The sequence below is a fragment of the Balaenoptera acutorostrata genome, chromosome 14, assembly GCF_949987535.1.
Source record: "Balaenoptera acutorostrata chromosome 14, mBalAcu1.1, whole genome shotgun sequence".
Taxonomy (NCBI): domain Eukaryota; kingdom Metazoa; phylum Chordata; class Mammalia; order Artiodactyla; family Balaenopteridae; genus Balaenoptera; species Balaenoptera acutorostrata.
In genome coordinates, this window is record NC_080077.1 from 7,142,684 (window position 1) to 7,167,499 (window position 24,816).

The 24,816-nt window shown below is 44.6% G+C and overlaps 1 protein-coding gene across 3 annotated transcripts in view; it reads left to right on the forward strand.

The window, feature by feature from the left end:
- The window catches only part of PRKN (parkin RBR E3 ubiquitin protein ligase), a 1,291,417-nt gene that overhangs the window by 1,239,877 nt on the left and 26,724 nt on the right, over positions 1-24,816 (forward strand). For 2 of the 3 annotated variants that reach the window (XM_007186087.2, XM_028167433.2), the window contains exon 10: positions 16,107-16,190. The exons of the other annotated variant lie outside the window; for it this stretch is intronic. In XM_007186087.2, the coding sequence (XP_007186149.2) occupies positions 16,107-16,190 (84 nt within the window). The remainder of the gene's footprint in view (positions 1-16,106; positions 16,191-24,816) is intronic. 3 annotated transcript variants of the gene reach the window in all.

The following is a 24,816-nucleotide window of genomic DNA, read 5'->3' on the forward strand; positions in this document are numbered from 1 at the left end:
GAGTGGTTTCCTAGTTGAGAATCAAAGAACCGCCAGCACGGGTGTGCGGGACAAAGGTGGACCTCGAGGGAGGCCCAGGAGGAGAGGGCGTATCTCCCCACAGATGTCGCCACCCAGAGGCTCTGTCCTCGTCTCCGTGCTCCTGCCCCGCCCCACACAGCCCAGCACCACGCAGCCTCTCGACAGAAGCCCGCGGAACGAGGGAACGATTCCATGTTCCAAGCGGCTGCGCCTGGGAGCAGTTTTCTGTCTCCCCAGCTTATCGTAGCAGCAAAGGTTCCTTTAGGAGCTATTAGCCTTTTGAAAATTTGATTCTAGTCACAGGCAAAAATGGGATTTCAAAGAATAAGGCGTTAGATCTTTATAATTATCCCTAAAAATACTCGCTGAATGCCCATTGTGGCTGGCATAACCCAAGGTGTGGGGCAGTTTTTGAAAGTTCAGAATAATATTACGTCCCAACATTAGCAAGCATGTTGCCAGAAGAAAAGGGGGGCCGTTCCCCCCTGAAGATGATCAGTGCACTCTGTGAGGGCCTCGTGGCTCTGGGTTCTCTGCCGCCAAACCGAGAGGGAGGAAGGGGGCGCCGCGAAGTGAACCGTGTACACTCCTCTGTTCATTGTTATTCGGCTTAATGAACAGAAGGATATTGGCTAAGAGGCAGCCGTGGAGATGACATTTCACTTCACTCTCCTGCAATCTGCCGTTATCTTAGCAGCTCCGAGACACGGTACTGGCTCTTTAGCTGCCACTTAATTAGCTGGCGTTCTACTTCCTCTGCAAAGCAATAAAATCAGGAGGAAAAAAGCACGGGCGGTGGGGAGGAGGGGGCAGTCTTGTAAGTCAGGGTTTTACTTCACACTTGAGCAAGACTCCGCAAGGTGTGTGTTGCTGGGAGATAACGGTTTTCAGGCTGTTGAAGGCGCCCGGCTTCCGCTCGGCTCTCAGCACCCCTAGGCGGGCGTTATCTTGGGCTCACACGCGGCCCGAGGAGGCTTGGCGCTGCCCTGATGGAAGGGGAGGCCGATGTCAGGGCCTCAGAGGGAATCAGCTCCACCACTGTCTACTCCTCGGGCCACAGATGCCCATCGGGGAGGATAAAGGGGCGTTGCTCCTGCCATTGTTAAGAGCTGGGAACCTTCCTTAAGCGGTGTTACCAACAGAAACAGAAGCCTGAACCGTCTCAGCCCCGTGGAGACGGGTGTGTGAATGAACAGCTCAGACCCCATCTCTGGGCTCTTCTCTTCCTTTTTGAGCAGGAATATTCATGAATAATAATTGAGGGCACAGGTCCTGGGGCAGAGAACACCGGGAGGTCCAGGAAAACCTTAAATAGGGGATGACCAGCCTCCTGCATCCAAATGCCATGTGCCCACGAGAACTTCATGTAGTGACGGGAACTTTTTTTTTTTAAGTTTATTTTTTTTGATTGATTGATTGATTGATTGATTGCTATGTTGGGTCTTCGTTTCTGTGCTAGGGCTTTCTCTAGTTGCAGCAAGCGGGGGCCACTCTTCATCGCAGTGCGCGGGCCTCTCACTATGGCGGCCTCTCTTGTTGCGGAGCACAGGCTCCAGACGCGCAGGCTCAGTAGTTGTGTCTCACGGGCCTAGTTGCTCCGCGGCATGTGGGATCTTCCCAGACCAGGGCTCGAACCCGTGTCCCCTGCATTGGCAGGCAGATTCTCAACCACTGCACCACCAGGGAAGCCCAACGGGAACTTTTTGACATTCGTTTCAGCTTCTGTCATTAGTGACTTCATGACTTCAAGGGTGAAATCCAAGTCATGATTCCAACTTTTAACATTAATTCTTAAGTGCTGCACCGTTACTGGTCTTTGGTAGGGTGACCTTTACCTAATTCGCCAGGCCCTATCTAAATTACTGCACATGGAAGTCCTCTTCTGAAATCATGTGGACGGAGGCTTCCAAAGTCGGGGCGCCAGCCTGATACTTCACACCTAAAAGCAGAAGTCCCTCACTTAAACCCCTTGTTTGGCTAAATTAGGAGACTGTAGTCATACTGGGTCCAACTAATGTGAGTAACATTGTGGATTTCTATGGCTTTACATTTATTAAGTTCATCCTATATAGTCACTTAAAGGAAGGATAGGATTGCAGACATTAGAAGCAGGTATTTGTCTGCAGCAATTCGGTCGTCTACTCCATGATTAATGGTCTGGACGCTATCTGTCCTTGGTACAAGATTTGACAGAGTGAGCCAGCAGGTAAATCAGGCACCCAGAGACACCGGGAAAGTTAGACATAACTCAGGTCGGTTCTGATTTTTTGGACTTTCTTTTCACAAATAACTCACCGTGTGTGGCAGGAAAATCCATACGCTCCCACTGTAGACAGTTACACCACATTTTCTTATTTCTGATTTTCTGTTTCTGCACATCTCTCCTATATCACAGACCAAGTGTGTCTTTCAAAGGCTAAAAGTGAAGAGCATCCTTTATTAGAAAAAAGCATCTAATTTCTTTCCATTAACACAGCTAATTTCTAATCTTCTCTTGTTTCCCACCTCGCCTTGTCCTACTCACTTATTCAGTATGGAAGGTGCTCTGTTTCTTTCTGTTCTGTGGTACCTAAGCTGGCCGTTTACCTCATCCAAGTAGCCCTCAGACTCAAGAGTTCTAGAACCACACTGTCCAACTGGTAGCCGCCAGCCGCGTGAGGCAGCCAAGCAAATGGAATGCAGCTGATCTGAATTGAGATGATGTGAGGCTTCAACACACACCAGACTTCAAAGACTCAGTGAAAAAATGAAAAATAACAGCACCTTTTATGTTGGTCACATGTTGAAAATACAGTCTGGATATATTGGGTTAAATAAAATATTAAAATTTATTTCACCTGTTCCTTTTTTACTTTGTTAATGTGGCTACTAGAACATTTTAAGTTAGTCCTGTGCCTATGGGCAGCTCTGTTCTAGACTGTGTCCTTTTGCCAATGGATTCCAGATCAAAAACACAAAAATGCTGCAGACTTACACTGGCAGAGTCTATTCCTGCTGGGTTTTATTAGCAAAGCAATTGCACTGGCCAAAACTCAGTTTCTGAGTGTTCTCTCCCACTGCCCCGTGCCCGACTCTCTTAATTAGCCATGCTGTGAGTACTTGAGGCTTTGCAGCTCCCTGGCGCTCCCAGCCTGGCTCAGTCTGCCCACTGCAGCCCCTGCTCCTGCCCTGGCCACCCAACCAGAATCCACAGCCTCCACAAAGCCACGCCTCCCACCCTGACCCTCGCCCTACCTCCAGTCCCCAACCCCCCACCCCAGCTCCTGTCTCACTTCAACACCTCCAACTCAGTGGTCCAGAGTGAAAAGGTCCACCTTCCCCTGAAAGCCCCCAGCACTTGCACTGTCCCAGACCTGGAATGAGCACCATTCAGGGACCCATCATTTGACCAGACTCAGCTGGGTCTCAATTTACTCTCCGCTCCCTCCTGGAGACCTAGCCTGACTGCCCAGGCTGGTGGTTGCACACATCCTGTGCTTGCCTGAAACCTTGTGCACCATGACAAGTAGGACACAGCTGAATATACACTCCTTGAGGTCAAGAAGAGCGCCCAGCGTGTTCACCACTCACACTGCCTAGCACGGCACCTGGCACGTAGTACCTTCTCAATAAGTACTTGCTGGCTGGAGGGAGGGCTGGGGAGAGGGAGGGAGGGGTGAAGTGTGACTCACATGAGACTGAAAGTTGTATCTTATGCATCCTCGTATGCCCTCGGGGCACCTGGCACACAGCGTGTGTGCTCAGTAAATTATGATTGAATGAATGAGCTCGAGCAGTGCTTCTAACCTGCAGTGTGCACACAGGTCATCAGGGATCTCATTAAAACGCAGATTCTGATTCAGCACTTCTGGGCAGGGCCTGAGAGTCTGCCTTAAGCTCCCAGGCGACGCTGGTGCTGCTGGTCTAGGGGCACATTTTAAGTCACAGGGAAGCAGAGGTTGGTGCCGTTACATCCGTTGGGTCCTCAGCATGGCTGGGCTTCCCGCGATTCGCGTGTCATCTCCGCACGGACAGTGGCTATTCCAGGCTTCCTCCATCCTTAACTCTGCTCTTCCTCTTGACTCCAGAAGAGTAGTAGCTGGCATCACACTAATCAGACGTAATCTCCTTCAGCAAATTGCTGTCCCAGGATGTTGCCTTCCCACGAGCTGAAAATTGGCCCTCCTCCTTTTAAACCACCACCTTGGAGCGTTTAGGTTTTCCTGGCCTTGACTTTTCCCAGGGCTTTCCTCCCACTCTTACCCACCCTCTTTCTAGCATCTTCAGTCTCCCTTTTCATTTTCTTTTTCTGTTTTCAAACCAATTCAGACCCCTCTGTCATGAAGCCTTCTCCACTCCATCATCCCTGGGACCTTAGCCTCCGAACTTGGCTGCTAATTGCTTCAAGGGACCAAAAATGTCTTGGTCTCATCCCTCCTGTTCCCTGGGCCGGCCTCCTCATGGCTGGATTCCCGTGAATTTCCTGGGCTCTCCTCATGCTTCTCAGAAGCTTAGAGTTTTCCAGCTCCTACCACTCATTCATTTTACAAATGTCTGTCCATCCTGCCTACGCGACAGCTGCTCTGCTAGCCCTGGCATTATAAACGGGATTAATTCTGGCAGAATGTGAGGTCTGTGCTGAGCATTTAAGGGTGACTGCGTGCTCTGTGAGTGAAGGGAGCAGGAAAGGAGGAGGGGCGGCCCCAGGCAGGTGTGGTCCTACAGGTGTGCTGGGGCCCGTCCTTCTGGGTCCCCTACCCTTACCCCTCAAATTAACTCTTTGAATTTCTGCTCTTTTATCCCAGTCTTCTTTTCCACAGTAATCACATGGGATTTGAGTTGACATGAATTTGAAGTGGTTGCACCCTAACCAGATGGAAATCCGCAGCAGGCAGCCCGGTAGTTTAGGAGGGAGGTCAGGAACGGGGGAGGGAGTTTTCCAAGTTGTTAGCAGAGAGGTGAGGGACTAGCCTGATGTTAGAACCACTGCCTGAGGAGGGAATGGAATGCGAGGGGCAGAAAAGCAAATGCCACTGTGGCCAAGCCCCAGCCCACCCGGGGCTCTTCTCTGGGAGTTCCTGCAGACTTGCCTCCTTGGACACTTCAGCACACGACTCTGGGCTGTTGTCCTCCAGCTCTTCTGTTCTCCATAAGCATCGTCTCTCCTACTGAGTTGTAAGCGCCTTGAACTGGACGCCTGGCATGTGGCAAACAGACAGTGACCACCTACTATGTTCCAGACACTGGATCTGGGGGAAACAAGGATGAATAAGATTCAAATCCTCTTCATTTAGAAGAGGCGATAAGTGAGAACAGTTTCATATAGAGAGACAAACATTTCATAGAGGAATATAAGAAAGAGACAGTACTGGAGAGAAAAATACCCTGACCTTTTTTGGCTGAGGCTATGGAGAGAGGGGCGGGAACAGGTGTGCTCCCAAGACACCTATAAAACTGCCTAACACACAGTAAAGGTTGGACAAGCTGCAAAACCTCCGAAGACGAACACCTCTAAGCTGTGCCGGGGCAGTGCCACCAGCACCGTTGGCCCCTTTCCAAAGCTGACCCTGCCCGGAGCTGCCCGGGGTTGGGCCCAGGCGTTCAAGGGAAGCATTCATCTCCCCTGCTGAGCTAGCAGAAGGATGCCCACAGGCATGTGGGACAAATCGGGCTCAAACTGCCACATGGCTTGAATTTCACATTTTGACTGGCAGAGTGTAATCGCTTTTACAGAGTCTAGTGCCTTCCTACAGATGGTAAATGATAAGGTCACAAGGATTAGAGACCAGTTAAAAATTATGGAAGACACATGCTATGCATTTGACTAACGAATGGCCATATTCAAACATGTTCACTAATGAATGGCAGTATTTGAGTGGGTCCACTAATGAATGGCAGTATTTGAGTGGGTCCACTAATGAATGGCAATATTTGAGTGGGTCCACTAATGAATGGCAATATTTGAAAGTGGTGTTGAATTTGATACTCTGTGACCAGTGCTTCTTTTCTGGAAGAAGCCAAATGCTCCATAAGGTTTGGGAAATGCTGACTGGAAAGCAAAACTGAGCCGGCCTTGTAAGATGTTAAAGAGAATTTTCAGTTAGATGCAGAAATTTACCCGCCAAGAAGTTTGTTTAGAGGAACACGGATGTGTGAACATCATCATCAAATACTTGCAAGAGTCCCAGCTTGCAGCTAAATCCTACTTTAGCCTTTGGAAACCAGGGGAGTGGTGAAGTGAGGGAGGGAGGTGGAGATGTGGAGGCTGGGATGGGGACAGCACCGCGGGAATCCTTCTTTAAAACGGTTACAGCAAGAGAGAGTGAGACAGGAAGTGTGGAGGCTTGGGGAGATTGGATCACTGCCGTCAGTCACACCCGTCACACTCCCCCAGGCGCCCTGCCCGTTGCTGTCATTGCCATCCTCCTGGCAGGGCAGCGGCAGTGGTGCCGAGTCTACTCTGCTCAGAGTTAAGGCCCAGGACGCAGCCTCGGGCAGCTGAACCTGCTGCCCCCTTGTCTCCTGTTTCCTTCTCCCTCACCTGGACCTCCAGCTTGTTGGCTGTCAGGGTTTAAAGCCACCGAAGCTAAAGTTCACTTCGAGTCCTTTTCCCGCCAGCAGGATGAATTCAGGCCAGTCCAAACCAGGAGGAGACAAGCTCCGAGCCCCTTGTTTCAGAGCCCAGGCAGGGGGAGCAGGGAAATGATGGAGGGCCGGCTGCAGGCCCCTCTTGACCCTGGTTCAGCCGTCTGGACAGGACTCAGAAGTAACTCGGAGTTATTTCTCTGGCCAGGAACACGTCTTTGCAGAAATCCAACATGGATAAAGAAGGCCTTAGCAGAAGTGCTGTGAGTTAGAGATTCTTTTGTTTTGTTTGGGTTTGACAAAGGCCCTGATTGGTGACAGCACGCGGGAGAGGAGGAGGGGCAGGTCATCCCTCACACACCTCACTGAAAGCAATCCAAATGTAAACTTCCCACACCCTTTGATCCAGCTATTTCACTTCTAGAAATTCATCCTACAGATTTCCTTTCACACAGGCGAAATGACCTATGGAGAAAGACGTTCCCCGCAGCTTTGTTTATAATGGCAAAATATTGGAAAGGGCCTAAATGCTCATCCATAGGGGGCTGGTTAAGTGAATTCCGATACAACTATCAACTTGAATATCGTGAGGCTGTTGAGGAAGAATTCAGCTGTTCAGGGTTGCTCAAAGGGCACTGATATAGGACAGGCTGTAAATGTATTAAATGAAAAAGCAAGGTGCAGAGCATGTTACATAAAGCAATATTCTATATATCATTTTTAGTCTCAAAATAGCTTCTATATATGCAGGTGACAGTGATTGTCTCTGGAAAGCTTTGTAAGCTGACTGAGGAGGAAGGGAGACTTATTTTTCACTATTTGCCTTTTGCACCTTTTGAGTTTGTGCTGTGTGCATGTATTATTCACTCAAAAAATATATAAACCATTTTAAAAAAGCCAGACTATGTGAATTGTATCCCAATAAAGCTGTTTTTGAGCAAGGAGAAATAAATGGTCAAGAAGCATTTTTAAGTTTGAAAAAACTGTAAATATTTTAAAGTAGGAAATAAGTTCAAATATTTTTGTCTATGATTATACATTGGACAGTTCAATTCCCAGGAGTATCATCACCAGGGGCACCACCCACACAGTTCGGAGCATTTATTAGGTGCCTTTCTTAATTTAAGTTTCCCTGTTGAAAGTAGGTTGGCAGATATGGTCTCTTGTATGAGCTCATCTTCTCTAATAGGTTCTGAGACAGATGGTAATAAAGTTTCCCATTAGATCATACTCACCGTAAGTGTATAAATTAAGACTCTGCACAACCAAAAGACTGAATGGATACATACTTGTACTTGATTGAAATCATGATGCTGTAGGAAAAGGGAATTTTCAGAGTTCTTTTAAGAGCTCCCGTGAATGGAAATTAAACCAAGGAGAGTAAGGGGCTTCTCACGGTAGCAAACCTAAAACAAAAATAATGCAGGGGATGGGGTAGGGAGGGAGTGTAGAGGTCACAGTATTTTGTGGGAACATAGATGGCATTGTGTAGCCATCCTTAATGATTTGTACAGAATTTGAAAAATACAAAAGAATTCAGCTACTGAGCTCTATCCAGCTTCCTTGAAATTATTTCTTTTTAGCCATTTGGAGATTGCATGTAAAAGATTGTCGTAGTCTGTTTGCGTTTAGAGCATGGCATAGTTTAAGACTGCTTCCCACCATGAGATTCTGTGATTTTAAGATGTTGTGTACTTGAAAGGAAATAACCTGACTTTCTTCCTTTCGAATTTGTGTTTTAGCGCGTTATAACCTAACACCATTTCCGTTCTGTGGCACTGTCTTGTCAGAACCAGTTTTCCATATATCGGCGGCCAGTCACCCCACGGGGAGCCTCCCTCTTTTGATATACTATTTTTAACGCACTGGGGCTGAATCTCATATACCACTGCTGCCATCTTCTGGAAAGTCATACACCTAAAAGAAAAATATTTCATCTATTCCCAAAGAAGTACAAATGTGTGCGTCATGGTTTTGATGTTTCCCTTGAATATAGTAAGGGGTCCTGAGATGATACTTGATTCTCTCCTGTTCTTTTAACACAGAACTTCAGAGCTGTGGAAGAAAAACAAATGGCACATAATAAAATGCTTTTATAATCGATGCTGTCGTGATAGAAAACAAGCACAAAGAACTTTGGGCTTTCACATAGAGATCATTCACCTTTGCGGGTCAGACCCTTATCTTGAGGTTCATCGCTTGTAGGTGCCGACTGGCTCTCACCTTTACTGATAACAAGCACTTGCGTGTTCTGAATGCATTGGAGGCTGTTCATTTCACCCCTTTTTATGCTTCCAAAGGGAAAATATACACACATATCCTTTTGAATGTCTCCATTATGGGCGTATGGGAAATCAAACTCAAACATCAATCAAATGACTTGTCTACTGACATGATACTGAGTGATAAATGTGATGGGCAGTTCATTTAGCTGTATGGTAGTGTGGGATTTCCTAAGGGGAGTGACAGTGACGGCACGAGCAGGAGGAACGAGAGGTCAGTATCCCTTTCTCTACTGCAGTTATGGGGAGCTGACAAGCTTGGCGCTTCCCACGAGGTCCTCAGTTTCACTCAGGCCTTCACAGAACAACAGCAATTATTAGTATATTGAGAATTGCTTTAGTTAACAAGGTGCTTTACTATCACCTTACTTTTCTATAGAATTTTTTTGCTTATAAAACATCGTAACTCCATGAGAAAACCATTTCTCCTATTTACTAGGTGCCAGAAACTGGGTTAAATATTAATTATCTTATTATTTCTTCTCTACAGATGCAGAAAACTAAAGCAAAGAGATGTTAGGATCACACAGATAATAAATGGTAGAGAAGGGCCTCTGAGTCCAGGTCTCTCTGACTTCAAAGGCTTTACTTTTTTTTTTTTTTTTAAAGGCTTTACTTTTAAACACTAAATTGTATCTGAGTTTTTAAAATATAAATATCACTATATGATTTCATGAATTACAATATGCTATTCTTTTATATGTTGCCCAAGTCCAAGATTTTATTCACCCAAAATAAATACTCAACCCATATTAACCACAAGGCAAAAATATGACTTGAATGGTAAGAATAGTTTGGCTATTACTTACGAGAAAAAAAAGTGTCTTATTGAACTTATCCTTTATTGAATAGTTGTCTTAAAATTGTATACTTCATCTTAGGCCTCTAGGGTGAGCTAATTACTACAGTTAAGTGAGAAGCTCGGCACCAACCACACAGGCAGCTGCTCCAAAGAGGAAAATGTATTGGATCACCAGGTTCACTGTCAGATAAACGGAAGCCATCACACTATTGGGAGTGATTAACTTGTTCCTGGTGTTGACTTCTAAGACGCATCGTCCTGTGGGTACTCGGGATTAAAAACAAACAGGGGGAGGGAATTCGTTCTCGGTCACTTGTTAGGACTCCGTGCTCTCATTGCCAGGAGCCCGGGTTCAATCCCTGGTTGGGGAAATAAGATCCCACAAGCCACGCAGCACAGCCCCAAAAAAAAGGTGGGGGGAAGATTTAAATTACAATTTTTCAAATAACATAGACAATTCAAAAGTTGTCTTTTATATCAGTTCTTTTGCAAAAGAATAACTGACCTAGTATAAATAAACTGACCTAGTAAAATTTCTATAGGAGCTTCGCTGTATCAACCAAGGTTTCACCAGAGAGACAGAACCAGTAGGAGATAAATATAAATATAGATTATCTAGGCACGCTCAGCTGTCCCCATAGATCTATAGATATATGAAGAGATATCTATAGATACAGCTATAGTAGATATCTAGTATATATTTATATATAAATATCTCTATGTCTAATATATCTGTATCTATAGAGAGAGATTGATTGCAAGGAATTGGCTTATGTGATTATGGGGATTATGGGGCTACCTAGGCAAGTTCCAAATCCACAAGGCAGGCTGCCAGGAAGGGCAGGCTGGAACTCTGTTGTCCACAGGTGAACTCTCTTCTTGAGGAGGCTTCAGTTCTGCTCTTAAAAACCTTTCAACTAATTGAATCAATCCCACCCAGATCATCTAGGACTGTCTCTCTTCACTGAGAAACCCTGTTTAGTGTTTGGTTGAATAGACTATAGTCTAGCCAAGTTGGCACATAAAATTAACATCACAGGCACTAAGGTAATACAGTCCATAGATACTGCTTTTTAATCGTATCTAATAAGGAGATAGAGTTTAGAGAACCAATAGAATAAGTATGTATTACTGTTATGATTTTTAAAAGGCCTTAAAAATTCTTTTTTTAAAACAGGCAAAAATTATTAGCATTTGTCAGATCTATCTCAAAAGAAAATAATCCAGGAAAAGTATACAATATAACTGTGTGGTAGTCTCTTCCATTCAGTTAGTATTTACTCACAAGGCGTCCTAAAAAAGCCTCAGCAAATATGAGCCCACAGTTAATGACTAATAAACCCCTGGGGAGATTGCAGCCTTCTACATTATTGGTTAAAGCCAGATCATGTGCCCCAGAAAGGAGACAGGCAGGTTGTCAGAGTGCATATGAAAATATTGGAGCCAGATGTTTTCTCCTCAAGCTCCTTGGAAATACCTGTGCCCCTGGGAGTTTTTGCAAACAGACCCAAAACATTATCTCAAGGAGTTTTGTATCTGCCTAAGCCAGAGTTCCCCAAACTTCCTCTGTTCACCATGCCCCTAGTGGCTTGTAAATTTTTCCTGGTGCTTCTAGGCCAAAAGAAATGCCTAACAGTTCTGTTTATTAAATATTTAGGTCCACATAACATAGTAAGAATTAATGTCTTAACAACTTCATAGTCATTTGAAAAAACAGTTCACATAAATTGAAAGAAAAAAATATTTTTACTTCATTCTTAAACAACTACATCTCCTGGTCCAAAAAGATGTTCACCTGGCAGCTGTCTTTTTTATCACAGTAACCTCCAAAAATCCCGCTTTGCAAAAACATGATGTCATCAAAAGGAGGGTAGCACAATCTACATTAACACCATGAACAGCCTTGAGTTAGTAATTCACAGTGTCCAACAGATGTTGAGTATCACTGTGCTTTTCCTCAAAAATTTAAAAGATCCCACTCCACCCCTGTGAGTTTGTTGTGACACCCCAGGGCTCCTTGGTACACAGTTTGAGAACTGAAGTCCTAAGCATTTGTACAAGCACCTGGTTGACAGTCTTGAGTTCTGGATAACTTAATTAAAAACCTGAACTTTCAATAATGTGTATATGTCGATGCTACTCTCACTTTGCCCCAGCTTCCCCCTCCCACCCCGCATCCTCCGAATGTAAAATAGATAGCTAGTGGGAAGCAGCAGCGTAGCACAGGGAGATCAGCTCGGCGCTTTGCGATGACCTAGAGACATGGGATAGGGAGGTTGGGAGGGAGGCTCAAGAGGGAGGGGATAAGGGGACATATGTATGCATATGGCTGATTCACTTTGGTGTACAACAGAAACTAACACAGTATTGTGAAGCAATTATACTCCAATAAAGATCTATTTTAAAAAAAAGCCAACGCTGAACCCAAAAAAAAAACCCTGAACTTTTTTAGATCAAATTAGACCTTCTAGATATTTCCTCATTTTGTATGAGACAGATTTATTTAACTAGGAAGCCCATGGCACAATGTATCTAAATTTAAGTTATACTCTCTGAATAGGAGCAAATTAGCAAGTGCATTAATGCTAAATTATCACCAACACATTTTTTCAGCTTTCACTTGCCTTTTGCCATACTGAAGTGGTGAGGGTTTAATTTTTATAGGCTCTTTCTTTTCTGGTTTTCTTAATTTATTTATATTTATATATATATATATATATATATATATATATATATATATATATATATGGTCTATTCTTTGTAGTACTGGTATGAAAGGGAATTTAATGTCTTTGTGTCAGGAAGGCCTATTTATTCTGACAAACTGATCAACCTCCAGGGTGTTCCTCTACCATGAAACTGATTTTATATCTCATCCCCGAGCTAATAAGATGTGAAACATTTTCCCTGTCACGCCAAGAGATCAGACTTGCTTCCATGAAAAGCAGTGGGGTGAAATCACACAGTGAGCTCTTCTCAATGATTGAACCATACAGGTCACAGTTTTTCAACATAAGAACAGAGTGATAGGTCTGAGACAAACCCAAAGATGAACAGATACATTTAAAAAAAAAAAAAGCCTTAAGAAAGGACTCAAGGATCCAATTCATTCACTGTTCACTGGATTAGCTGTCAGTTCAGGGAAAATTAAAATGTCAGAAATTAAAACCGCTGGTCTTGGTGATTTGTGTAATGACATCCTGACACATACCCCCTCTCCCACCAACATGAACCTTTAAGGTTCATGGGCTCATTCTCTTTGCTGTGAGAAGAAATAAGAAAGCTATAACACTCTGAATGTGCTGGCGAGAAGAGAGACGGTGACATAGCTGTAGGAGAGGCCTTTTCCTTATAAAATACTTGTCTTTTTGTTTGTTATGTCCTGAGATTAAAATGATCTTCAGAGGAGTTGTTAAAACAAGAAATTGACCGTGGGGACAGAGGGGAAAGATGTTTCCGTGGTGGAGACAACGTGAAGGAAAGAAATGTCTTGGTGACTCCCCTGGTGGCACAGTGGTTAAGAATCCGCCTGCCAATGCAGGGGACACAGGTTCGAGCCCTGGTCCAGGAAGATCCCACATGGCATGGAGCGACTGAGCCCATAAGCCACAACTACTGAGCCTGCGCTCTAGAGCCCACGAGCCACAACTACTGAGCCCGCATGCCGCAACTACTGAAGCCCATGCGCCTAGAGCCCGTGCTCCGCAACAAGAGAAGCCACCACAGTGAGAAGCCCACGCACCACAACAAAGAGTAGCCCCCACTCGCCGCAGCTAAAGAAAGCCCTCGCACAGCAAAGAAGACCCAATGGAGCCAAAAATTAAATAAATAATTTATTTATTTATTTATTTATTTATTTATTTTATTATTTTTTTTAAAAAGTCTTGGAAGGGCTGTTGTTTTGAGGTGAGGTAGAATACTGATGTATTTTGGTAAAGCTGGGCTTTTTCTATATCCTGTTTGTTTGGGGGTTTGTTTATCAGTTCGAATCAGTCTCATCTTAAGCAAAACTGAGCTAAATTTCTGGCTTATGCTATTGAATATACATTTGAGAACTTTTTTTTTTTTTTTTTTTTTTTTTACTTTGTTTTTTTTTTTTTTTTTTTTTAATTTATTTTTGGCTGTGTTGGGTCTAAGTCTCTGTGCAAGGGCTTTCTCTAGTTGTGGCAAGCGGGGGCCACTCTTCATCGCGGTGCACGGGCCTCTCACTATCGCGGCCTCTCTTGTTGCGGAGCACAGGCTCCAGACGCGCAGGCTCAGTAATTGTGGCTCACGGGCCTAGCTGCTCCGTGGCATGTGGGATCTTCCCAGACCAGGGCTCGAACCCGTGTGCCCTGCATTGGCAGGCAGACTCTCAACCACTGCGCCACCAGGGAAGCCCTACATTTGAGAACTTTTAAGCCTCTGGAACTTTTTTGAGGCTTCCAGACATCCAGTGCCATCACTATATTGGTTATCAATTGCCATGTAAAAAAGCACCCCAAAACTTAGTGACTTAAAACAGTGACAATCTTGTTCCTGCTTTGCTTTATTTTGTTTTTGCCCACAAACCTGTAATTTGGACAGAGCCCTGTGCAGACAGTTTGTCTCTGTTCCATGTGGGGTCAGCTGGGGCAGCTCATCCAGGGGCTGGAAGATCCACTTGAACCATGGCTCAGACACGTGGCCGGCAAGTTGGTGCTGGCCGTTGGCTGGGGGCCTCAGTTGCTCTCCACGTGGGCCTCTCCATGGGTGGCTGGACTTCAAGAGCAAATGTCCCAAGAGACAGAGAGTGGAAGCTGCCAGTTTCTTAAGGCCTGGGCCCCCAGAAGTGACATACCATTGCTTCTACCGTGTAACACTGGTCAAGCAGTCAATACATCCAGATTTAAGCAGAAGCGATCTAGAGCCTACCTCTTAATGGGAGGAGTATCGGATCACGCTGGGCTTGTTCTCTAAAACCACCACCATCACCCCCGCACCGTACTCGTTGGCCACGCTCACTTCTCTGGTAGAACGTCCACTCCGAATACAGCTTCTGCTGTGAGAGATGTTGCTCCCCAACGAGTGAAATAAACGGTCGTTGAAGGGAACCAGTTTTCTAGTGAAGCATCTCCTTCTCCAGCCGTGAAATAAAGTAGGGGAAGAACAGTGCCTAGCTGGCATCTCCTTAACGCTTAAAACGTATTGTGTGCCAGGCCTGCTTACAGCCGCTTAGGATGTGTTACCCCACCTACCTCTCATGATGGTCATGTAGGATAGGTATCATTGTTACCCTGGTTTTTCAAAGGAGGAGACTGGGGCACAGATGCCAAGGCAGCTGTCCCAAGGTGTCTTGGTCATCACCTGATGGGATGGTGACTCCAATCCAGTGTGTCACACTGAAGAGCCCACGCCCTCAGCCACCACAGCACCTCCAGAGCAGGGCTGGGGGTTGGGAAGTGCGTTCCCAACGCACCAGAAGTGCGTTCTGGTGATTCCAGGCGGTCGTAGGATAACTTCCTTTTCCAGCATTCACTTCTCCAGCTTCCTCCTCTGTCAGATGAAGGGTGGAGGACCATTGGCTCCTGGGTCCCTTCCAACCCGAAAGGAGCTGTGAATGCTGAAAGGAGCGTGGCCACTGGGTGAGAAGCTTTGCTTCAGCCCCTGCATTAGCTTCCTGGGGCTGCCAGGGGCTTAAACAACAGGAACTTATTTTCTCACAGTTGTGGAGTCTGAGAGTCCGAGAACAAGGGGGCAGCAGGGTTTGTTTCTTCTGAGGCCTCTTTCCTTGGCTTGCAGTCGGTCACCTTCTCCCATGTCGGCACATGGTCGTCTCTCAGCCCCTGTGTGTCTGTGTCCTAATCTCCTCCTATAAGGACACCAGTCGCATTGCACTAGGCCCACCCTAATGACCTCATTTTACCTTACTTACCTCTTTAAAGGCCTTGTCTCCAAATACAGTCACATTCTGAGGTACCGGGGGTTAAGGTTTCCACATATGAATCTGTAGGGCACAAAATTCAACCCACGACAGCCCATTTCTTCTTTCCACAATAGGCTTTCAATACAAAAATGAGTCCATTAACATGGATATATAAATCCTCTCTGTACGTAAACAAATATTAGATGTGAAATTCTTGAATGAAATTGTTTTCCTCACATTCTAACACTAATAACACTTTACTACAGGTATTTCTTTGCGTTACTGTCTCTTCTGCTAGGCTAGAAACATCTTGAAGAGAGGAAATGTGACTCATTCATTTTTGAAACCCTGCTGCAGTGCTCAGAACATTCTTTAGTAAAGAGTGAACAGTTCCATCAAAATATGACTTTATTTCTCTCTGCAAAAAGTAATTTGGCACACAAACCATCACCTAAGTCAGAGGCAGGGGTAGAATGAGCTTGGAAGAGAAAAATATGTTGTGACCAAATGCAACCAGCAAGCCCCTCTCTAACCTGCATGTGTTCTCCTGCAGTTCGTCTTTTGCCGGGACTGTAAGGAACCGTACCATGAAGGTGAATGCAGTGCCCTGTTTGAAGCCTCAGGAACAGTTACTCAGGTAGAGTGCCCTCTTCCTTCCTCAAAACAGGGCTCAGGCTATGGGTTTGAGAGCTGTTTCCTGGAGACCATCGAAGGTTCCAATCTGAAAAAATAAGGGCCAGCTTAGTAGCCTACAGCTGTGGTGATGGGGTTCTGGCCTCCCGGCCATCAGTCCCTCCAGAACCACTTCCTTCCTCCGGGCGAGCTGTAGACTTCCCAGTGGCCATGTGTGGTGTGTTGGTACTTCCATGAGCGTTTTACCCCAGAGGTAAGTGGATTAGGGATAAGGTATCTTAGCATGATCATAGGAGTCTTTAGAAAAGAGAGAAAACCATTTAACAACCTCTCAATCAGGGAAATCAATACTAGCCTCACATTATTATTTTTCAAAAGTGCCTTTGTTTAAAATCTTTGGTGAAAACTATCTCCATGAATGAAGTGGTAGAAGTATTGCAGTATTATATGATGCAAGGATATCATTGTTTTTTTAGCAACATTGTTACCGAACTCAGGTCCGGCTGCTCACCTCTGGAAAATCAATACCCAAGAGGCAGTTGTTGGTAGAAAGGAAAATTGCTTTTAATCAGAAAGCCGGCAGTCTGGGGAGATGGTAGACTCAGTGTCCGCAAAAAACCATCTCTGAAGAGTCTGCTTGGCCATGAAAGTTTTTAAAGGGAAAAAGGGAAGTAATCTCAGCGGATCATTGAGATGGGGGGTTAGAGTCGTCGCCATGCCCCCCACTGCATGCAGGCTTGTTGACGTCTGGTGATCTTTCTTTGGATGCTATCTTGTTCACACAGTCTGTTCACAGAGTTTGTTCAAGAGATACTGAAAGGGAAGCTAGGGAAGAGACCGGTCATCGGTTACTTATTCTCCATTTCTGCTTCTTTGATCCATGGAAAGAACCAACAGGTTAGGCAAGGTATTGTGTGATCAAAAGATGTGATAGGTGTGCTAGGGCCAGAGATGAGTAGAGCTTGGGAGGCGCCTGGTTTAAAAGTTAGTTACAATGTAGCTTTGCTAAATTGACAAGAAAAGGGGTTTCCTGCTAAGGGTGGTTTCCTGCAAAGCGCTGCTTACAATATCATAGACTATGCTAAACTGTATTTCAGTCCTGATTAGGTAAAGAATATGTTTACTGAGCCTTACTCTCTGAAGTGCTATATCAGGCTTAGGGAAATGCAAATATATTTTCTTTCATTTATTAATTATGATCAACCAAACCTTAGGGGAAAGGAGTAAAAACTTCAACACAGTTGATGAATTTGCTCATTATTTTTCTCCTGATAGAGATGTTAACAAGGGTATAAACACCAAATCTACCCAGATAAATCCTTTAGTCATTTTATTGACAGGAACCCCATAAATAGACATAGAAGTTCCAGAACATTTTAATTTCACAGTTGAGAATTTTAAGTATCGCGGAATGCTCTAAAATGAGAGCATAAAGAAGTGAATCCCTATAAGGTATTCTGTGGATGTATTTACTCAGTATTAGCATAACGAAAGAAACATAATGAGTGAATTCAGGTCTTCTCAGCTGCTCCTAAAATGCTGACCCTGAGCGTTGAGAGATTTAGGGCTGAACTGCATTTCACACGCTCTTCCTGTTGACTTCTTTTAGCTCTGGGCACTCAAATGCAAGCTCACTGGGTCCTGATGTCAGGAATAATAATGACCCTGAGACCCGCCCCCTTGCCTCAGGGCCAGAAGGGTTAGACCAGAACAAAGGCTGCTACTGTGGGAGATGGGTGTGATCCAGCAGTTTACACACATATGTTCATATGACAACAGACCTGGACAAAGCCTTCCAAGAAGGGGTACCCTAACATCTATTTACTAGAACACAGTAGCAGTAAGGTGAAGAAGAGCGTTGCTTAACCTAAAGCTGTCCAGCGCCTGACCCACTCAATAATCCCCTTCGTTCTTCTTTCAGGAGGAACTAACCAACCTTGGTGTTAATGATTAAGGTAGCCCAAATTTTAAAAAGAAAAGAAACTCAGAAATATGGGAGAAAGAAAGTTAGAGCTGGCCTTGAGTACAGATGACCAGTATCAAGGGGCCTGTGTCTGCACACACCATCAATCAGCAGGTGTTAAATCGAGCATTTCTACTGGCCAGACATCCTGCTAGACTCTCTGAAGAAATGTAGATAAGTACATTTATCTTCAGAGGCTTATAGGGGAGACACAGGGGAGACTTACAGGAACATAGATAATGATCATAATATGCTAAAGCAAAGTTTAGTGAATATAGCTTTGTACAGTGTTTCCCTAGGAGTCATGGAGGGTGGGTCAGAGTTTGTCAAGAGAACAGTGGTCTAGGGATGACAGTGAACATTCCAGCAGAGGGCACTGAATGGACAAAGGTACAGAGGCAAGATTCTCTTCAGCTACCCTGTGTTCCATCCATCCCTACATCCCCAGGCTCAAGACAGTATCTGGTGCACAGACATTTAATGGATGTTTGTTAAGTGATGGTGGTGTTGACTGAAGAAAAACACACAACCTAAAAGTTGTGAGTTAAGTTTATTTGAGGACCTTACTGAGGACTCTAGCCGGGAGACAGCCTCTCAGCTCTGAAGAGATAACAGAGGAGCCAGGATATATAGGAGTTTGTGCTGAAAACAAACAAACAACAACAACAAAAAAACATGTAGTCAAACATCAAAAGATTACTGCTAATCAAACAAAGCAGACCTCTCAAGTTAATGATTTTAGTGCTTTTCTATGTATGGGAAGCTACAAGAGTCTGGGCTCTGAAATTATTCCTTCGATATGCATCTTAACTACCTAGGGCCAGTATCCAGAGCACAGAACGTTTCCTGATTTTCTGCATCCTGAATTCCCCTCAAGGTCTACTGTGTGGGCAGCTGCAGTGGCCAATGGCTTGATTTCGGGCAACATTTGTTGTTTGCTGGAATGGCAGGCAACATTCCCTTTCCACAGTGGCATCTATAAAGAAAAAGACATTATTTCATTCATTCAATAGTATTAAACACCTGTAGTGGGTTAGGCTTTTTTCTAGGCTCTGGGGATTAAGTCCCTGCTCTTATGGAGTTTATGTTACTTTATTAGATGCCACAAGGCTTGCACAAACAATATGATAGGAATTCAGAGGAGGAATCTTTAATTCAAGACAGGGTTATCCAAGAGAGAATTCAGGAAGAGACGGCCCTGCAACAAGACCTCTCTGAAATGAGCCTCCTTCTGGCCTAGAGCTCGGATAACTGGACCAGCCTTATAGTTCTCTTATTTGAAAACAAAGCGAATGGACCCACCAAACTGGAAAAGTCTGCTGGTTCACTATTGACTGAGAACAGAAGGCAACTAGTATTTGGGGGTTTTGCTGCCATTTTTTCCTAAGTCTCTCATCCATTCAGGGTCCTCCTCAGATGGGCACATGTAGAGGCTGTAACTGAGGGGTCGTGGATGACCTACAGTGGTGGGGAAGGGTCACAAGAACCAAAGTCGATGTGGAGGGCCTTGGAGTCCAGCATGGGGGGAACCGTGACTGCGCCAGGCCTGAAGGGACAAGAGGAGGAAATGGCATAACACGGGGACCAAGCTCAAGAGCTGGAACCGTGGAGGAGCTCTGACAGGAGGTGTAATTGTGGAAAGTCCAGCGTTGCCAGAAGTGGACCCAAAGCCGGAGGGGGGTGAGGACCAACACCTTGACTTCTCCCGCTCACCCTCTGGTCTCTTGCAAACGTCTCCCACTGGCCACACCCAACTGAAAGCCAGCCATAAGGGACCCAAGGGACACAGCCCATCGGATTCAGCCTTCCACGCACAGAGCAGAGGAAAGAACACAGAATAACCAGTATATCCTCTATGGACTGGTTTGTCACATCTCCGGTTTCCTCATTTCAACCAGAGCTACTCTTGGACACAGAGAAGGATGAACCCAACAAGCTATTTCATCAAACTGAAAGAGCCAATTCCATTTGGCAATAGAATGAAGGGTTTTTATTTTCATAGAGCCAGTTTATTTTCTGTTCCCTACATTTCTCCCAAACGGCAGTGATCTCCAAATGGATGACCTCTGCAATCCCACTTAACTGAAATCTTTGAAAGGATGGCACTCCACACACCTAACAATAAAAATCTAATCACAGCCTCCCTTCCTGGAACGGAAGGCTTCAGGTGCGTCCTTGTGTCTGAATTTTGCTAATACAACAGAATGCCCGCATTAGCGTTCTTCAAATTTCCTTTCAGTTCAATTCATTTGTAAGGTTTTTCCTTTTAGCCGTCTGTGGCTACTCTCCACTGTTCTGGCTCTAAAGCTGAGCGGTTTCTGACATTATCCAGCCAGGCAAGCCCATGTCTCCCGGGGCCCAATCAGGATTTTCCCATCAGTTAAGCTGCTTGACCCTAATCTTAATGCATTTTTTGATTAATGCAACTTTTTTTTTTAAAAGCAAACTCAAAAATTGGTTTTAAATTGGTTTTAAAATATTGAACAAGCTTGCAGTTGAAACTGCTGGGGGTTTGGGGAATCAGTGACAGAAGATCAATCCATCACAGGCTAATGAGAGTCCAGCCCCATTTGCTTCTTCTTGCTCGAGCCGGGTTGTTCTCCGACACGTATTCCCCCCGGAGGCTTTCTAATAAGTAAACACTTGCTCTTGTAAACCACATAAATTGATTCATTCTCCCAGGGCTTCTAAGTAGTTGACATTACTCCTCCTATTCAACAAGAAGGCAATAGAGACCTCCAGAGTTTTCATGGTGTTGTCCAAAACCACAAAGGAAATTATTTTCATTGGCTGCACCTGATCAAAGTAGTTTGGGAACAGTGACTGCTGTCTCTGATGAATAAATCCACAATGTCTAACGGGCGTGTGCCACCCCTGCCTGCCCGGCTCCTGCTCAACCTCCAAGACCCAGATCGTAAGATAGCTCCTCCACGAGGCCATCTGCCCACCCCACTACTTCCTCCAAGCTCTCGGACTACTCCACATACCTCTGCTGTACATTCTTCACATTGAAATGTTGTTTCCCTGTATCTTCACTAAAATTCTGAACTTTCTTAGTGCAAGGTTTGTACCTGTTTTGTCTTTATAACCCCCAGTGCCTAGCACGTAGGAGGTACTCATTAAATGTTAGTGAACGAATGACAACTCCCTCTTTCCTCGCCGTATAGCCGTCCTCACCGTGAGGCTGGGAAAGCTCGCTACAGGAGCGGGTGGGGAGGAGTAGATCCAGATGGTGACGTGGGAGGCCCCTGAGCTCCCCTCCTCCCACGGACACACAAAATGCGCACGCACAGCTCAGAGATATTGCAGGATCAGTTCCAGACTATCACAACAAAGCAAATGTCACAATAAAGCGAGTCACACGAAGTTTTTGGTTTCCCAGTGCATAGAATAGATAGCTAGTGGGAAGCAGCCGCATAGCACAGGGAGATCAGCTCGGTGCTTTGTGACCACCTAGAGGGGTGGGATAGGGAGGGTGGGAGGGAGGGAGATGCAAGAGGGAAGAGATATGGGAACATATGTATATGTATAACTGATTCACTTTGTTATAAAGCAGAAACTAACACACCATTGTAAAGCAATTATACGCCAATAAAGATGTTAAAAAAAAAAAGTTAGGTATACACTCTATTGTATTCTCTTAAGTGGGCAATAGCATTATGTCCAAAAAATACATACCTTAATTTAAAAATACTTCATTTCGGGGCTTCCCTGGTGGCACAGTGGTTGAGAATCTGCCTGTCAATGCAGGGGACAGGGGTTCGAGCCCTGGTCTGGGAAGATCCCACATGCCGTGGAGCAATTGGGCCCGTGAGCCACAACTACTGAGCCTGCGTGTCTGGAGCCTGTGCTCCTCAACTAGAGAGGCCGCGATAGTGAGAGGCCCGCGCACCGCGATGAAGAGTGGCCCCAAAAAAAAAAAAAAAAAAGAGTGGCCCCCACTTGCCGCAACTAGAGAAAGCCCTCGCACAGAAACGAAGACCCAACACAGCCAAAAATAAATTAATTAATTAATTTTTTAAAAAAAATCCCGCAAAAAAATAAATAAATAAAAATTAAAAAAAAAAAACTTCATTTCTAAAAAATGCTAGCCATTATCTGAGGCTTCAGTGAGTCATAACTTTTTTGCTGGTGGAGGGTCTTGCCTCCGTGTGGACGGCTGCTGACTGATCAGGATGGTGATTATTGAAGGCTGGGGTGGCCGTGGAAATTTCTTAAAATGAGACAGCAGTGAAGTCTGCCACATCGATTGACTCTTCCTTTCATGAACCAGTTCTCTGTAGCATTTTACCCACAGTAGAACTGCTTTCAAAATTGGACTCAATCTTCTCAAATCCTGCCACTGCTTTATCAAATCAGTTTAGGTAATAATCTAAATCATTTGTTGTCACTTCAGCCATCTTCACAGCTTCTTCCCCAGGAGTAAATTCCGCCTCAAGAAACAACTTTATGGGAATTCCCTGGTGATCCAGTGGTTAGGACTCAGCGCTTTCACTGCCAGCCAGGGAACAAAGATCCTGCAAGCCGCACGGCCAAAAAAAAGAAAAGAAACAACTTTATTTGCTCATCCATAAGAAACAACTTCTTATCCATAAAGTGTTATCATGAGATTGCAGCAATTCAGTCACATCTTCAGGCTCCACTTCTAATTCTAGTTCTCTTGCTATTTCCACCACGTCTGCAGTTATTTCCTTCACTGAAGTCTTGAACCCCTCAAAGTCACCCATGAGTGTTGGAATCAAACTCCTGTTAATGTTGATATTTTGACCTCTTCCAATGAATCATGAATGTTCTTCATGGCATCTAAAATGGTGAATCCTTTCCAGAGGTCTTCAATTTACTTTGCCGAGATCCATCAGAGGAATCACTATCTATGGCAGGTATAGCCTTATGAAATGTATTTCTTAAATAATAAGACTTGAAAGTCAAAATGACTCCTTGATCCATGGACTGCAAGATGGACATTGTGTCAGCAGGCATGAAAACAACGTGAATCTCATTGTACTTCTCCATCAGAGCTCTTGGATGACCAGGTGCATTGTCAGTGAGCAGTAATATCTTGAAAGGAGCCTTTTTTTCTCAGCAGTAGGTCTCAACTGTGGGCTTAAAATATTCGGTAAACTATGTTGTAAACAGATGTGCTGTCATCCGGGCTTTGTCGTTCTGTTTCTAGAGCACAGGCAGAACAGACTGAGCATAATTCTTAAGGGTCCCAGGATTTGGGGAACAGTAAATGAGCATTAGATTCAACTTAAAGTCACCAGCTGCATTCGCCCCTAACAAGAAAGTCAGCCTGTCCTTTGACACTTTGAAGACAGGCATTGACTTCTAACTGTGAAAGTCCTAGATGGCATGTTCTTCCAAGATAAGACTATTTCATCTGTTGTTTAGTGTAGCATGAATTATCTCAGCTGGATCTTCTCGATAACTTGCTGCAGCTTCTACATCAGCACTTGCTGCTTCACCTTGTACTTTTATGTTATAGAGACGGCTTCTTTCCTTAAACCTCATGAGCCAACCTCTGCCAGCTTCAAACATTTCTTCTGCAGCTTCCTCACCTCTCTCAGCCTTCATAGAATTGAAGAGAGTCAGAGCCTTTCTCTGGATTAGGCTTTGGTTTAAGGGAATGTTGTGGCTGATTTGATCTTCTATCCAGACCGATCAAACTTTCTTCATATCAGCAATAAGGCTATTTCACTTTCTTTTTTTTTTTTTTTTCTTTTTTTTTTAAACATCTTTATTGAAGTATAATTGCTTTACAATGGTGTGTTAGTTTCTGCTTTATAACAAAGTGAATCAGTTATACATATACATATGTTCCCATATCTCTTCCCTCTTGCATCTCCCTCCCTCCCACCCTCCCTATCCCACCCCTCTAGGTGGTCACAAAGCACCGAGCTGATCTCCCTGTGCTCTGCGGCTGCTTCCCACTAGCTATCTATTTTACATTTGGTAGTGTATATATGTCCATGCCACTCTCTCACCCTGTCACATCTCACCCCTCCCCCTCCCCATATCCTCAAGTCCATTCTCTAGTAGGTCTGTGTCTTTATTCCCATCTTGCCACTAGGTTCTTCATGGCCTTTTTTTTTTTTTTTTCCTTAGATTCCATATATATGTGTTAGCATACGGTATTTGTTTTTCTCTTTCTGACTTACTTCACTCTGTATGACAGGCTCTAACTCCATCCACCTCATTACAAATACCTCCATTTCATTTCTTTTTATGGCTGAGTAATATTCCATTGTATATGTGTGCCACATCTTCTTTATCCATTCATCCGATGATGGACACTTAGGTTGCTTCCGTGTCCTGGCTATTGTAAATAGAGCTGCAATGAACATTTTGGTACATGACTCTTTTTGAATTATGGTTTTCTCAGGGTCACTTTCTTATCATTCATGTGTCCACTGGAGTAGCACTTTAAATTTCCTTCAAAAACTTTTCCTTTGCGTTCACAGCTTGACTAAATGTTTGGTGCAAGAGGCCTGGCTTTCGGCCTGTCTAGGCCTTGGACATGCCTTCCTCACTAAGCTTAATCACTTCTAGCTTTTGATTTATAAGCGAGAGACTTACAACACTTCCTTTCATTTGAACACTTAGAGGACACTGTAGGGTTATTAGTTGGCCTCATTTCAATATTGCTGTGTCTCAGGGAATAAGGAGG